At 38.0% G+C, this 15,901-nt stretch overlaps 1 protein-coding gene across 14 annotated transcripts in view; it reads left to right on the top strand.

The window, feature by feature from the left end:
• The window catches only part of dlg1b (discs large MAGUK scaffold protein 1b), a 181,344-nt gene that overhangs the window by 32,039 nt on the left and 133,404 nt on the right, over positions 1–15,901 (top strand). For 7 of the 14 annotated variants that reach the window (XM_060906437.1, XM_060906448.1, XM_060906447.1 and 4 more), the window contains exon 3: positions 6,750–6,913. In XM_060906437.1, coding sequence (XP_060762420.1) covers positions 6,750–6,913 — 164 coding nt within the window. Of the gene's footprint in view, positions 1–6,749; positions 6,923–15,901 lie in introns of all 14 variants that reach the window. The other 7 variants (XM_060906436.1, XM_060906435.1, XM_060906446.1 and 4 more) reach the window with 1 other exon arrangement.

The raw sequence follows: 15,901 nt of genomic DNA, 5'->3' as shown, positions 1-15,901 counted from the left end.
ATAAAAACTTTTATGAACATTTTGTTCTCCCTCCTTTTGCTTCTTTTCTTTCTTTCAGCAGTCTGTAAAAAGGGAGCTTTTTTTCTCACTTTGTGACATTAGAGCTGTGTTACTTCCACTTAGAGTGAAGTCACCTGCATTCCTGCTAGTTAACGTTATTGCACACTTTGCTGTTTAAACAATGCAAATACGGTTAGGAAAAAATTAAGCGATTACGCAACCTGATCAGTTTTTTTTTTCCCTCAATTTCATTGGTATAAATAATCATAAATTTGTATCGCTATTTATCGTCATGCAGTATATCTTTACATGTAGGCTGTCGGACAAGAATCCTATCATTAACTTTTGTTCCAGTCATCAAGGGGATAAAATTCTTAACACATCATAAACTGTGAAACTAAATAAAGCTAAATCCAAGTGTCCACAGAATTATACCCTGCAGTTTTGTCATTGTGGATATTTATGACGCGATCCTTTTTCGTAGCGTAAAAGCACCAAGAGCCGATAACATTATTTCCAGCCAGTCGACGTTGATCAGTTCTTGCGCGGCATGGTGTAAGCCGGTCTGTTTGCTACACACGGCCTCATGCCTGCTGATTTCACAATTATTACGTTCCATGTTCACAAAGCAATAAACGACTTTTAGTTCTGTTTAACATAGTGCACAGAATAAAATTATAACTCGTGGTCATTTCTGTTCCATACCAAAGGATTAACTCTAACTGTTTGGCTATTTTGCTGAACCGTGTAAAGAGCAAACATGATGACGATAATAAATCCTCTGACAATCATCTCTGGTTACCGAGCTTCCCACAAAAGTGTGAGTCATGTGAAAGAAATTAAAGTATTTATTTATTCAACATTGTTTTAAAATCTTGAATGAAGAATCATGATGAATACAATCCCTCAGTCCAAGCCTCGTTGAAGTATTTGGGTCAGTCCATGAAATAATGTTACTTTTCATTGGTCCGGGTTTACATAATCATTTCATCTTTAATTTCCATGATTTAAAGAAATATTTAGCAGATTATCCATAAATATTGTTTGAAGAAATAAAATAAATAAAAAAAATGAAGTTTTCTTTTGAAATAAAGAAATGTGAAACATTTTCTTCCCCTGTGACTGGACACGGATGACACGTTTTTTGTGACATGGAATATTTGCTGACTTTGAGCTTAAATAAACCTTCATTACTTTCTGAGAATTTCAAAAAAATTAGTTTCATGGTACTTGCAATTTAGTTTTACACTCACATAATAAAGTTAAGAAGGTTCTATAAACTATTTAGCTTCGAATTCATCCACTAAAAATAGGTTGTGAACGTAACATTGTGATGTCCTACCGTGTTACGTTAGAAACCAGGCTTATAAAAAATGATAAAACGAGTTGAAATCATGATTGATGTTTTTAATATAAAGAAGAATATACTATAAAACGATGTAGGTATAAAAGAAATTTAAACAAACGTCAATAAAAGAAATTATCTGTTTTTTCTCACATCCTAACTTGGCGTCCACTCACTTCCTGGTTCGTTCACAACCTGCGAGACCTATTTACTCAATCTAGGTCAGCTGAACTGACGCGAGATAACTTCTCGCGGGATCTCACACACCACAACACGTGCTCTAGAGAAGTGCAGATATAAGTGTGACTAAGTAAAGTAATGAATTCAATAATCTCATTTACCCCATATAGGATGAAACTGTTTCCTGTTAATGACTGTTATTGTTCAAATCTTAGAGATTTTATGAAGTTTGTGAAATACTGGTATTTCATATTTTCAGTGTTTATGATGTTGAACTAATATTTCTAATGAATTCTTATTCAGTGTTAATGTTTAAAGTAAGCAAATAAAAGCAAAAAATTGATTTTATCAATATTTTTCCTTTATTTTTAAAAGCTTGTTCATGTCCTTGTTACATTAGCAACCGGGTAAATATTTATGGATTTTATCATACATTGTAGAGCAGGAGTTATCTTAACAACTATGTTATATTTTCTTATATGGTCAATGCTTCATGGAAATAAAAGTTGTTTTCAGTTGTAAATAGTTTTAAGTGACCCCCTCTATGTCACATTTTGGTAACCCCATTTCATGGACTGACCCATTTACAAAATTGATTTTTCTTAAAGATGCTAATAATGTAACATTTGCTTTTGTTTAAACCCTGAAATGATCATACAGTTTAAGAAATTCCTCTGTGAAGCTTACACCTTCCTGAAACACAATTATCCCCCGGTAGAGCTTTTATTAGTTTTAGTTTCGAACAGAAAACAGTGTGGGAGGAATCAGGAATTGTTTCTGTCCGTGTGCAGTTCTGAAATATGCACACTCCATCATCCCCCTGTACGTTCATGTGATCCTGGGGATATTTTCAGCCCTGTTTCCCCATCCCTCATAACACAACTGTGCCCTTCTGCTATTTATCTCTGCGGCGAAGCGAACAGCTGTGCTCCTAAGGTCATGTCCCCTTTTGTTTGGAGAAGTAACTGCTTCCCTAAATCACTTGAAACACAATGATGTACACCATTTTGGACAGGACACTGTTAGTCTTAATTATTTATATTGTTGTCATTTACATGCCTGAGTGTCGGAGATTTGTGTTTTGGAAAGAACTGACTTGTTTGCGATGTTACAGCAGCTATGTACAACCTTTATAACCACTTATAATGGATTAATGGCACTGTGTGTGTAAATAGCTGAGCTGATGGCGAGCATGTGAGTGCGAGTAAACAACAGTCATGTGTATGGAGTTCAAGCTAGAAGCTCGAGTCCAAACTGTCGCCTGATTTCTGAATAAATCAAACCAGTTTTATAGTGTGTGTGTGTGTGTGTGTATGTGGGGTGGTTTTTATTTTATTTAAAAAAAAAATCCAATTAAAATTTGGTAATATGAATAAAAGTACACTTTTACTCAATTTAGTGATGGTGAGACAAATAATATATTTACACACCATTGTTCTGGTTAATCATGATCCAGGCGAATGGTGTATTTATTAAAACACATCTGGTATCAGTTGGCAGATAAAAATCGGCGAATGTTAAGGTTTTAAAAGGAGGTTCCAAAACTAGTGGAGTTGCCAGATTTACAAACGAGAAACTCTCAATCGTCTCGTTTCATTCAATTATTTTATAAAATTGATATGCTAATAGTTTGAAATGTTAGTGTCATGTTCAGACAAGCCATGTTGTAATTAATGTTCTGTTTCAGTCTTGTGCTTGTGTTTATAGCAAAAAAAAGGCCGACTTCTCTGTTCATCTACCTCCGCTAAACAAACTTGTCTTAAAGCTCATAGGCAACGTTTTTCAATTTATGCACATTTGAAACTTTATATGTTAAAAAACCCTCTGTATGTCTGTGAAGATTCTCAATCATCCAGGTCATAGTAAACTGTGGGTGGTAGAAATGGGCAACTGGACTTGCTTGAAGATTCTTGAAAACGTTTCACCTCTCGTCCGAAAGGCTTTCTCAGTTCTGAGAACTGAGAGAACTGAGGAAGCCTTTCGGACGAGAGGTGAAACGTTTTCAAGAATCTTCAAGCAAGTCCAGTTGCCCATTTCTAAAACCCTCTGTAATTTTCTTCTGGTACCAAGAAGTATTGTTAATAAGTAATAATTAAAATAAGTTGGCGCGGATTGTGGCGAATTTCTGTTTGTCTATTTTCATGACCACTCGTCGCGTGACATCATTTTAAGCCAAACAAACCGCTTGAGTTGAGTCCACTTCCGTTTACTTACATTGCCGTTCGGCTTGAGTGCAGACATGCGTTCAGGAATTTCCAAAGAAAAACCATGCCTTATTGTTGTGCAGTGAACTGCAACAATGCGACCGGTTCAGGAAGAGTTTTTACCTTTTTCCGAGAGAGGAGAAGAGGCAGAGAGTGTGGATTGGCTTTTTCTGGAAGAGGAGAAGAGGCAGAGAGTGTGGATTGGCTTTTTCTGGAAGAGGAGAAGAGGCGGAGCGAGAGGGTTGGCTTTTTCCGAAAAAGGAGAAGAGGCGGAGCGAGAGGGTTGGCTTTTTCCGAAAAAGGAGAAGAGGCGGAGCGAGAGGGTTGGCTTTTTCCGAAAAAGGAGAAGAGGCGGAGAGAGTGGATTGTGTGTGTGTGAAACAAAATCAAGCAGTCAAAGAAGAAACGGAGCAGCAACGCTCAAGCAAAAAGGAGAAGATTGGAGGTAAACATTTTTACTTTTGCTTGCAGTTGACAAGTCAAGAATCCTGAGGGATCCTGTACAATCGTTGTGGAAATGAGACAAAGGGATATTTCCTCGCTTAGAGTCGGCTATAAATAGTATAATGCCGCGGATGGCAGGCTGATGTGGCCTACCGGCGCACTGTCCAGTAATCGTTCCCTATATCCACTAGGGAGGCGGTTTAATTATTCTTCAAAAGGGCTCTTAGTTAGTATTACGACAAAAGTAGGAATTTATCATAACTACCAGGATAAATCGTTTGGGCGCGAGTCTTGTTGAGGTCCAGGGTCACCGCGATCAGAGTCGGCCGAGTCGCTGTCCGATTCCGAGGCTGCACGGTCAAACCAGTGAGCCACATTCACCGGTTGCTTCACAACGGCCATAGGGTCATACATATACGGTTTCACCTCTCGATATTCAATTTGGAGAGTTCCTACTTCAAAATTGCTTTCAGACATTTTACACAACCTCTCACGACCAAAGTCCGTACACGTGTGCTCGGTTCACAAGTAAACACAGAGCTGCTCCCGGTCTGTTTGGCTTAAATGACATCACAACGCCGGTCCCCTGGTGGTAAAAATGCGCATAAGTGAGATGTAAACAGACCTTCGGAAATTGGGCAAAACTGTATATTTTAACAGTTTTATTCAGTTTTAGGGCGCAAATTAGACACTAGGAAGATTGAATTCGCTTTTTGGGGCGTTCTTCTAGACAATAAAGTTGATATTCTACGTTTCACCTCCGACCCTTGCCTATGACCTTTAAATCGTATACTTGTATACTAGTCAAGACTCTTATTGAGCATTAACGTTAACCGGTTTTCCTCTTACAACAAGTATTTAATTTTAAAAACCTTCTAGATTAGCACATATTTTTGAATGTAAGATCAGCGGTTTCAATTTAAGACCAAAAATCATGACGGCGGAAAGTTTTAAGAGAGTCTGAGCTCGTCAGTGTTTTTAACATCTCTGTGCACAAAATCATTTAAACAGCTTTCAATTCGGTTCTGACGTGCCGTCTAGTAGACGTCGCTTTTAGATCTTCTGGCTGTACAGCAAAAGTTTGTACACCCCTACTCTACTCATTCAAAGGTGTTTTCTGTATTTTGACTTTTCTACATTATAGAACAATACTGAAGACATCAAGACTATGGAATAACAGATGGAACATGTATGGAATTATGGGGTAAACAAAAAAAGGTCATATTTTCACTTCTTCAAAGTAGCCAGCGTTTACCTTGATGACACGTTACACGCTACTGGCATTATTTTAACCAGCTTCATAAGGTCGTCACCTGGAATGCTTTGACGAGGTACATCTGTTAACTGAAACAGTTAATTAGTGGACTAGTTTCTTGCTTCTTAATGCATTTGAGATCAAACAGTAAATAATAAATATACAGTAAATGCCTCTATTCCACATCACAACTAGTCATCTATATTATATCAAGAACCGCTCAACTCCGTAAAGAGAAACGACATCTGTCATTACTTTAAGACATGAAGCGACTTTTTTTTTTTTTAATTCATAAAAATAAAGAAAAACCACTGAATTAGAAGCCGTGTCTGAACTTTTGACTGGTACAGTAGTGTGTGAACAGGGTTGTTGATGTTACCGCTGCTTCTGCATGAGCACGAAAGTCATGTGTTGTGTATAAACGAGGCTGTATTTCAATATCTATTCACTTGCAAAGTTTCAGATCCCCTTGTTTTAATGATAGCCTAGGTCACAACTGGACGTACGATTTTTTTGGCCGTGCGATTTTTGGTGTTTCCCAAATTGCTGCTTTTTTTTTTTTTTTTTCATGGAGAAAGACGCACGTTGGCCGTAAGTTTGTCTTGCAACCTGAAAAAAACGTAAGTGCCCGTAAAGTTTGTTTGACATGACAAAGAACTTCTGCGGCCAGTCTATGGCTCGAAAATCAGCACGTCACACGCGCGCCCTCCATGCGTTTCACGCGCGCCCTCCATGCGTTTCTTGCGTTTTTTGCACGTAGACCGGCCGTAGGAGCACGTACGGCCGGTTGTGACCGAGGCTGATGGAAGCTCAATACTGTTTCATTCGCTAGTTTTATACTTTTCCAAAACCCCTTTATGAACACTTAGACTTGAGTGAGTTGTTTTATCTTTATATTACACATCACATCACATTATCTCTAGCCGCTTTATCCTTCTACAGGGTTGCAGGCAAGCTGGAGCCTATCCCAGCTGACTACGGGCGAAAGGCAGGGTACACCCTGGACAAGTCGCCAGGTCATCACAGGGCTGAGATCTTTATATTATTTTATATATATTTATTTTGAGACATTGAGAATTTAGTAAATCTCTGTTCATGGAGATGGATGAGTACAACACTGTTCTGCCCCACTAAAACATATATAAAAACTCAACAATTTTGTCAAAAATTGAGTTCCTTTTTTTTATTTAATGTTTTGCTTCAAGAAACCATTATATCAATTGGGATTATCATCTGTCAGAATGTTTAGGACTGTAAAATTAATATACTGCTGATAACATGAGACCATGTCAGAGTCATGTTCCCTCCACCCATCTGACAGATATCCAGGAATTTTACGAAGTGACCTTATTGGATAATCAGAAATGCAGCGACCCGATGAAAGGAAGCGCTGGGCCGGCCTCCATGAACCTGTGGGATTTCTCCAGCCTCCAGAGTCCGACGGGTACTTCGGACACGATGCCCAGCATCAGCACCAGCATAGAGGTAGGAATGGTGTGTGCGCACTCCTCGTTTAATCCTGTGAACACTGTCTAAACAACATATGCTGTGTTAGCTCAGCGCTTGGAAGAAAACGCTTTTTGGATTCTTTCATTTGTTCCAATAATATCACACTCATTTTCACAGAGCAGTCGTGCCATCTTCACGCGCGCGCACACACTCCTACTGTCTGCTGTTTATCCCTGTGAAAGAGGTGTTTTAAATTAAACTTTCCTAGCAAAAAAAAAAGCCAGACAGAAACATAAATGTAAACTTAAGTGCTTTACAAAAACAAACACTTTTTTTTCAATTGCTTTAAGTGTCCTTATTTTAATCTAAGTGAACCATGTGAATTTGTATTAATTACAAATAAGAAATAAGGAATCTGTAATAATTATGTAGCACTTGCACATGTACTAGCTAGCGAATCATTGACTCTTAATACTCTCTAAAACCTGCAGGTTTTTTTTTTTTTTGTGTGTGTGCACGCGCGTGCTCCAGCTTGGGTACAGAAAATGGTGAAATTTTTGTTTAGGGTTGTTTTACAATCAGGGTACAAAGTTTGTGTCACGGGTCCAAAATTCAAATAAAAAAAACAAACTATCAAATCTGCACTTTTGGAAATTAATACACATATGAACATAGGCATGTCATGGTAGCCGCGGGGTCTTAAAAGTCTTAAATTTAATATTCCAAAATTAAGGCCTTAAGTCTTAAATTGCTTTGCCCAAGTCTTAATTTTTTAAACAAAGGTCTTAAATTTACTCGTACTATTCTACAGTGCGAAAACGTGGGTTTTGCGTAACATCAGTGAATTTCTTGGAGTATGCGCAAAGAAAGAAACAATATTGATGCATTTTCGCGCCGGCGCAATCGTCGGAGTCCGTGGTGGAGAGGAGACTCCGCGAATCGCAGCATGGGGAAGTGTCGTTTTAATCAGCAGTGGCTTTCAGATGAAAGATATCGTGATTGGGTGAGGGAGGTTCCTGGAAGCGACGTTGAAGCAAGATGCTGTGTTTGTTGAAAGACCTTCAAGTTGTCCACTATAGGTCAGAGATTCTCAAACTGTGGTACGCGGGCTCCATTCTAGTGGTACGCCAAAGAATCACTTAATTAAATATAAATAAAATTAAAAAAATAAAATAAAATGTGAAATACTATCCATAATATCCGAATGGATGAAAATATCTTATCAACCGATGACAAGAAAATGAAAGGAGATACAAATTAAGTTAATAATTTTAAAAAGTTTGCAAGTGCTTCTGGGTAGCCATACGTAGCGTACGTACGCATTCCCGCCGGTTCCGCTGACAGACGGTTATCCGCCATTGGTAGACTAGGCTGTGATGGGAAAAGGTGGAGGTGGCTTTGCTAATTATGATGAGTACGACAAAATTACTGTCGTGGCTTAAATCCGCGAATGGGAGCGTGGATCAGGAGAGAGGGAGAACTGAAGAGGACGTGTGTGAGCCGAGCGCAGATGCTAACGACAGTGGCAAAACCAGCCCCAGAACTGCTAGCAAACAGCAGAAACCAGTGAGGAGGAAGTATGACAAAAAATACATAAAACTGGGATTCATTTGGAGCGGGACAGAGGAGCTGCCCAGGCTGCAGTGTGTTGTACGCGGGGACGTTCTGAGCAATGAGTCCATGAAACCATCGCCTCTCAAACGGCATCTTACAACCAAACACACAGCACTAAAGGACAAACCAATGGATTTTTTTTTTTTACAAAAACGTGATGAATTGCAGTCCAAGTCCACCATTCTGTCCTATGGTACACCTGTAGCCAAAGCACAGGAAGCTTCATATCATGCCAGCCTCCTGATCGCCAGAGCCGGTAAGCCGCACACAATCGGGGAACTGCTGTGTTTACCATTAGCTAAAGAGATGACACGTATCATGTGTGGAGAGAAAGCTGCCAGAGAGTTAAACTTGGTGCCGCTTTCAAATGACACCGTGTCAAGGAGAATAAATGACATGGCTGACGATGTTAAAAAGACACTGATTGAGCGCATTAAGAACAGTAGATATTTTACCGTACAGCTTGATGAGACTACAGATGTTGCAGATTTGGCCAATTTATTTGATTCATTATTTAAGTACAGTGTTTTATTTTCCTATATTTAAACACCGTGTTACTGTTCAAAGTACTGTGTGTAATGTTACAGTGGCCAACAATATTAAATATACTTGTTAAATAAAACCTCCGCCTTGTTTTTAATGAATACTTAGGCCTACTACGCTACTGTATTTTAATGTTGGTCATTATGGTGGTACTTGGAGAGCCAAGTATTTTCTGAGGTGGTACTTGGTGAAAAAAGTTTTTGAGAACCACTGCTATAGGTCATTTCGCTTTAGAGTCTCACATGAAGAGCTCAAAGCACATCGCATCTGCCCTCCACCGCCACCAGCCCATCGCTCAGTTCTGCACGGTTCAATCTCCGAATGCACCTGGAGTTGGCACTAGCACCACTGTCGAACGTCAGCAGCATCAGCCAAGCCAGACATCATCGGCAAGGCTAGCAACAACACAACGGCCGAGCAGTGGCATGATGGGTGTCGGTGGAACCCCGACATTTCGGGCAGAGGTGCTCTGCATTTTAAAAACAATTACGGAACACCACTCGTACAGCTCGAATGAGGGCATAAGCGAACTCTTTAAGGCTGTGTTCCCAGACTCGGAAGTCGCTACAACATTCTCCTGTGGAAAAAACAAAATGTCTTACATAACAAAATTCGGTCTTGCTTGTCTTGAATGTGAAGATTCGACAAGCAATGCACATAATGACTTTGAAGTATATAACTTTTATAATAAAAGTATTTTTACTTGAAACATTTGTCATTATTGGGAATTTGATCTGGTGTTCTACGACCGCATAATGAGTGTGATGTAGGTCTTAATTCTCATTTAAGTGGTCTTAAAAAGGTCTTAAAGTCTTAAATTTATGGTGGTCAAACCTGGGGAAACCCTGCATGTGTAATAGTTTGTATTATAACTAGATGAAGTGTAGCTTTAAGAAGGGCTGGGAGAAACAAATGAAGTGATTCTCGGAAAGGACTTTTTTTTTTTTTTTTGGACAATTCAGAATCCACTACTTCCATAGTGCTTTTAAATCTAAGGCTGTAAGCTTTGTGTTAGTTGTCTCTAATATTTATGTCCCAATATCTTGACCACATTTTAGGATGAAAATAATCATTTTAGATATGTTATTTTATATTGAAAAATCAGCTGTCTCGGAGAGGACATTTTTTTGAGACAATTACATACTAATTTGATCAAAATAGTCTGAAAACTTACTGGCATTCAACATAACTATGTTTCCAATGATATGGAACCAAATATGTGTTTTATGGTATAAAGAATGATTTAAGTGCATCCCTTTTGGAGCTACCTGTGGTCAAAAAAGCACTTTTTCTAAATGAGACGAGTAATTTTGCTAAATATGACACACATTGCCATACATTCACCAAAAATAACCTTATCACCAAATTTTTTTTTTGCATGGTAAATAGAGCTATCACAGGGCTACAATAAACAACCAAGTTTATTTAGTCAAGCCTTTTGATATTGAAGATAATAAGTGTTAAATGTGATTTTTAGCTTGCGTACCCTGATTGTAAAACAACCCTTTATCGTCGTGTTGAAAAGGTGTTCAGTCCAGCTGCTGGGGTGCCAAAATTTACGGTTTAGCTGTTGAACATTTAATGGTTTTTGACAGCTGTTTGAATTAAAAAATGACTGATCTAATTTTTTTGGTTAAAGAGAAAAAAAAACCCCATAAAGCTTGCTGAGGACAAAAAGGATGTGAGATATGAAGGACTGGTGTTTGCTTTCAGTAGTGGGGAGTGAAATCACTTTGTATTGATTTTATTTATTTTTCAAACTTGTGAATTCACAAACCTTGGTATTTGAGCCAATAGGAAAAAAACAACTAGAAAGCAGGACTGTCGAGGTTTTGGTGGAGATGTTGTTATTACGTAGCTTTAACACCGAACTTCAACTTCTTGACTGATGCACATCTGGACAAAACATGACCCATCTGGTGTGCTGACACTTTGTGGAGTTTTTGGGATAAATTTCAGTCCCCCCCCCCCTTCCTTTTCTCTTTCTTGCTGCCTGCCATTATGTGATTTTCTTGTTAGCACTGTTGGACCTCTACATCTGGATTGAGCAGAAGGAAGGATGTCAGGTTTCACAGCTGTGCTAACTACAGCCAGGGTTTAAAAAAAGGGCAAAAGGACAGTTAATACACGCTGTAGTGGTGTAGTTGTGCAGCTGCACTTTCTCTGCGGAACACACTGAGTACATCTGCAGAACCCAAAGGTGTAAAGCTCGGTCTGTCTATCGAGTGTTCCTGTGAAACACACACTGAAACTCATCCTTGCTGTTCTAAGATTAGATTTGACTTGCAGTCTCTCGCTGCTACCACAACGCCATCACCAATTTAAACCTGATGACATCCTCGTCAAAACACCGTCAGTCTGTCAGTACACACAAACCTCCACCTCCTCCAGCTGCACTTCCTCAAATCCGTACCGAGACGTTCTCACACTCATAAACTCCACAAGCTAAGTATGGGAAAGAGAATACCTTTTTATTTTCAATTAGCAATAGCTGGTCAAATCTACCTGAGGTGTAATGAGATGTACAGAATCTGAGAAGTGGTATAAAGTTAACCCCCCCCCCCCCCCCCCCAAAAAAAAATATGACAACCCGTATTAAGTCTTAATTCATGCAGTCAGGCAGCTGTAGTGTTCAGGGGTATGAGTATCTAACATCACCCAATCAGTATATCATACAATCTCAAGTTTCACCATAAATCAGTTCAGGTTTTAATGAATTACTTTTATATAATTATGAATTTATAAAAAAAATGCACTGAATACACAAAAGGAACTGTTGGGCATATGACGATGATAAATCGTGGCACAAATTTATGATGATTCAAATCAATGACAATAATAATTTTATCAGGTTGCGTAATCTCGAGTTTTTCCTCGCTGTAATTGTGTTTAGACAGCAGAGGGCATACAATAGCAGGAATATGCATGACTTCTCTGTAGGTGGGAGTAACAGAGCTCTAATGTTACGGAAACACACACAAAACCACAGATGTAAAATGTGAAAGAGCTGTTGTGTGATTGTGTACAAATGGATTTAACAAGAAATCAGAACCCTCTCTTTACGGACTGCTGAAAGATAAAGAGAAGCAAATGAAGTAGTACAAATGTTCATGATTTTAAGAAAAGACTTTTTTTTTAATTAACATTTCATTTTAATAAAATGAATATTTGAATAGGCTTTGATGTTTTACTCCAATCTTTACAAATGTGGGCAGATAATTACTGTTTGTTGTTATTAAGAAAAATATTTTCTTTGCTTAATATTTAAGTTGATAAAGAATCGGAAAATAAATGTTGCGTTGTTTGTCAATTTTATTCGCTTAATTTTTTTTCCAAAGATGATATGGAAAATCGAATTGAGAATTGGATGAATCGTTACCTGTTTAGTAACTCAATTATTTGTGCTGTAGTGGATTATAAACATTATGCAGGATATATATATATATATATATATATATATATATATATATATATATATATATATATATATATATATAAATAAATAAACACTTTGTTTTGTTTGTTTATTTTTGACTGATGGTACAGTAGACTACAACCAAATTTATTTAGAAAAATTTACATTTATTAGTAAATCCCTGTTCAACTGACATTTTTTCAGTCAAGTAAGATTAAAAAAAAAACTTCAGTTTTGTCAATGTTGAGTGTTCAGGTGCAGGATTGTTTGGCTTTATTATTATTATTATTATTATTATTATCATCATTTTTTTTAATGATTAAAGAATATCTTTACAATCAAATTATCCAGCACTGAAAATCTTTAGTGGTTGAAATTTCCATGCGTTTCACATGATTATTTTTTATCGACAGAGGAGAGGGGAAAAGGACAAACGGTGTTTATACACTTGTTGAATACAGTGTGAAGTAAATTTGGATACTTGTTGTTTTTTGTTGTTGTAGTAAGCCCCATTAGTAGAGTAGTGGAACGTAGTGTACTCATTTTAGAAAGTTTATTTACGATGTTTTAGTTTGTCTTATTCTTGTTCATTAAGGTGAAACGAGTTATTTTCATTCACCACTTTTAAAAGATTTGTTTCGTTCAGGAGGCTAGACTTCCGAACAGACTGATGTGTTGCAGTTCGTTGGCCTGTAGTTCATTCCTCCAGTTCATTCAGCTCATACGGTTGTTCAGTTTCTTGTCGTCAAACGTGAAATGACATAAGTGTCATAGACTACGTTCAGACTGCACCCTGAAATGACCCATATCCGATTTTTTTTTTTGCCCATATGCGACCTGTATCCGATTTATTGACAATCTGAACGACACAGATCCGATTTTTTTTTTTTTTTTTTTTTTTTTTTTTCCCACATGCGACCCAGGCCGCTTGGATATGTGGTCCTAAATCCGATGCATATCAGTTATTTTCACATGCGACTGCAGTCTGACCGGACAGGTCGCATTCATGCGACCTACACGTCATCAACAAGAGACAAACGTCACTATTCTGCGTTGGCTAATCCCGCCTCTTTGGTGGAAAACAACAACATTTGTACAGTTTTCAGAATTTAAATAGACTTTTATAGAATTGATCAAGCTAATGGTGGATTTGGTAGGGACCTGGATGTTGATCTGTTAGCCTGATTAAACAAAACAGTTTCTATAACTGATTTATAACTTAAACCATCCTGTATTACAAGATTATTAGATTGTTCTGGAAATTTCCAGTAATTTGACACCTTCGGTCTCATTACTCTGCTGCCCACATTAATCAGATTATTGTGTGAGTTCCACCACCGCCACAAAAACCACATCGGCAGGTCTCGCCTCATCTCCATAGCAAACTGCACTGGTGTTTCTGCACCTTGAGCCAGCGCTGAGAGAAGTTGCAGAATTCAGCTGGCTATAAACAATCTAAATAAATATTTATAAAAATGTAGAAAAAGTTTATTAATATGACGAAATAAATGTGTGCAAATTATTAAGCCTGAATTAAGAGTTTGGTAATACAGCGGCCGTATCCCAAATGACTGCCTACTGAAGCTCGAGTGCACTATATAGAGTTTAAAAATCCATTACTTCCTAGTAACATATAGTGCACTTATATAGAAATTAGAGAGACATTTAGGAGTCAACCCTCGTTACCAGGCTACACGTTTTCATTTCAGTTCAGAAACAAAAACACACACGAGACCTCACACTTTAACACTAACCAGATAATTAAACAAACAAACAAAAAAGAAATCATTAAACTTGAAGAGTGCGCTTTTTTTTTTTGTTTGCTTATTACGTGTCAGTTTGCGCATGCGGGACACTTTTGGGTCGCTTTCCGTTCATATTGGAGATCGCATACAAGTCTCATATAATTGGTAATGTGAACGGCCTAACAAAAAAATCGGATTTCACAACAAATTGGATATGGGTCGTTTCAGGTTGCTGTCTGAACGTAGTGTTAGTTATGTGTTTTTAAATGCATCGTTGCATTACTGTAAAATGTGCACAGTACTGAAATAAATTATTGGCCAGTATTCTCAAGACCACATACCGACAGGTAGCCTGGATTTTCAATATAAATGACAGCGTATGCTGTTTTGTGAAATAACTTTGAATTTTTATTACATGGTGGTTTTATATATTACAGAAAATTGTTATAGACAATGGGATTTATGTAAATAAATAAAAAATAAACTGTTTCCACTCTAACAGGTCCATTTAGTATCGATGTCTGTCTTTTAAAAAGCTTGTTTGTTTACTGAAATGCCAAACAGTTGTAAATAAGGCAGGTCAGTGGTTCTTTCATTTTCTGATCGCACGTCTGGATAAGACTGATGGATTCTGTTGCCGTATCCAATTTTCAGACGTCTAAATCTCATCCTCTTGCTCCTGGATCCTACGGTCGTTTGCAGTTGCTTGATTGACAGGTCAGTGAGCCAATCGGTTTTCAGCCTTTTGTTAGTTCTGCGAGGAACAAACAAGTGTCGGTGCACTAGTGCTTGTAGGCAGATTTTGGCTCGTACCATCACAAAAATATCAATCCCTTCTGATCACTCCTGGTTTGATATGATCTGAGCTAGTAGTTAAATCAGTCTGTATTTTGAGACTATAAAAAGGAAAAAAAATACACCTTTCTGTATGTGATCACTGGAGTGCAAAGAAACAACACTTGGCTCCGCCCCGAACGCCTTCAGTAGCATATGCCGTTGAACACAGTAACGCAGACCTGTTTGGTTTTATATCATAACATGTTTTTGTTGTTATTGTCTGACACATCAGCTATAAAAATCCACTTCAGTGGACCAGATTTCAGAATTGACTCCCCATTACAGCTCTAACTATTACATCACTGCATGTGGGTGGTACATCTGTCATAGAACCAGTAAGATTGCGAATACCTGATTTAACATCCATGTTAGTTGACCGGTGACATTACCCCAAATACCAAACCTTGTCGTGAAGTTTCTTGGTTCTCTCTGTGATTTCGGTGCTAGAACTGGGCCAGATTTGCTGATGGAAAATTGGGACAGTTCTAGATTTAGACCTTGGTTCCTTTGCTCCTAAACTCTAGTTGTACATACTGTAGGTTTGATCTTTGTGGTCCATCATTAATGATTTTAGACTGACGCTGTGTTCACACGAGCGATGACGAAGTACAGTATGTGCACGAACTAGCTGCAGTTAGTTCCCATTTCCTGTTCGATTCCTAAGTGTGGATTCATCTAATCCTAAGATTTCATATAGATATGAAATCTCGCCTCATTAAATGTTTGAGACGTTATAAAGAAAAATAAAGCTTGGAAGAAAGTAGCAAAGTTCGCTGGTGCCTCTGGAGCATGTTTGTAGATTAGTACTGCTAATTTGTGAGTAGCTATTATGAAGTATATGTATGTAGCTGGCTTGTTAACGTTCGTCAA

This window comes from Neoarius graeffei, chromosome 23 (assembly GCF_027579695.1).
Source record: "Neoarius graeffei isolate fNeoGra1 chromosome 23, fNeoGra1.pri, whole genome shotgun sequence".
Lineage (NCBI taxonomy): Eukaryota > Metazoa > Chordata > Actinopteri > Siluriformes > Ariidae > Neoarius > Neoarius graeffei.
This window is presented reverse-complemented; position numbering and strand designations above follow the sequence as displayed.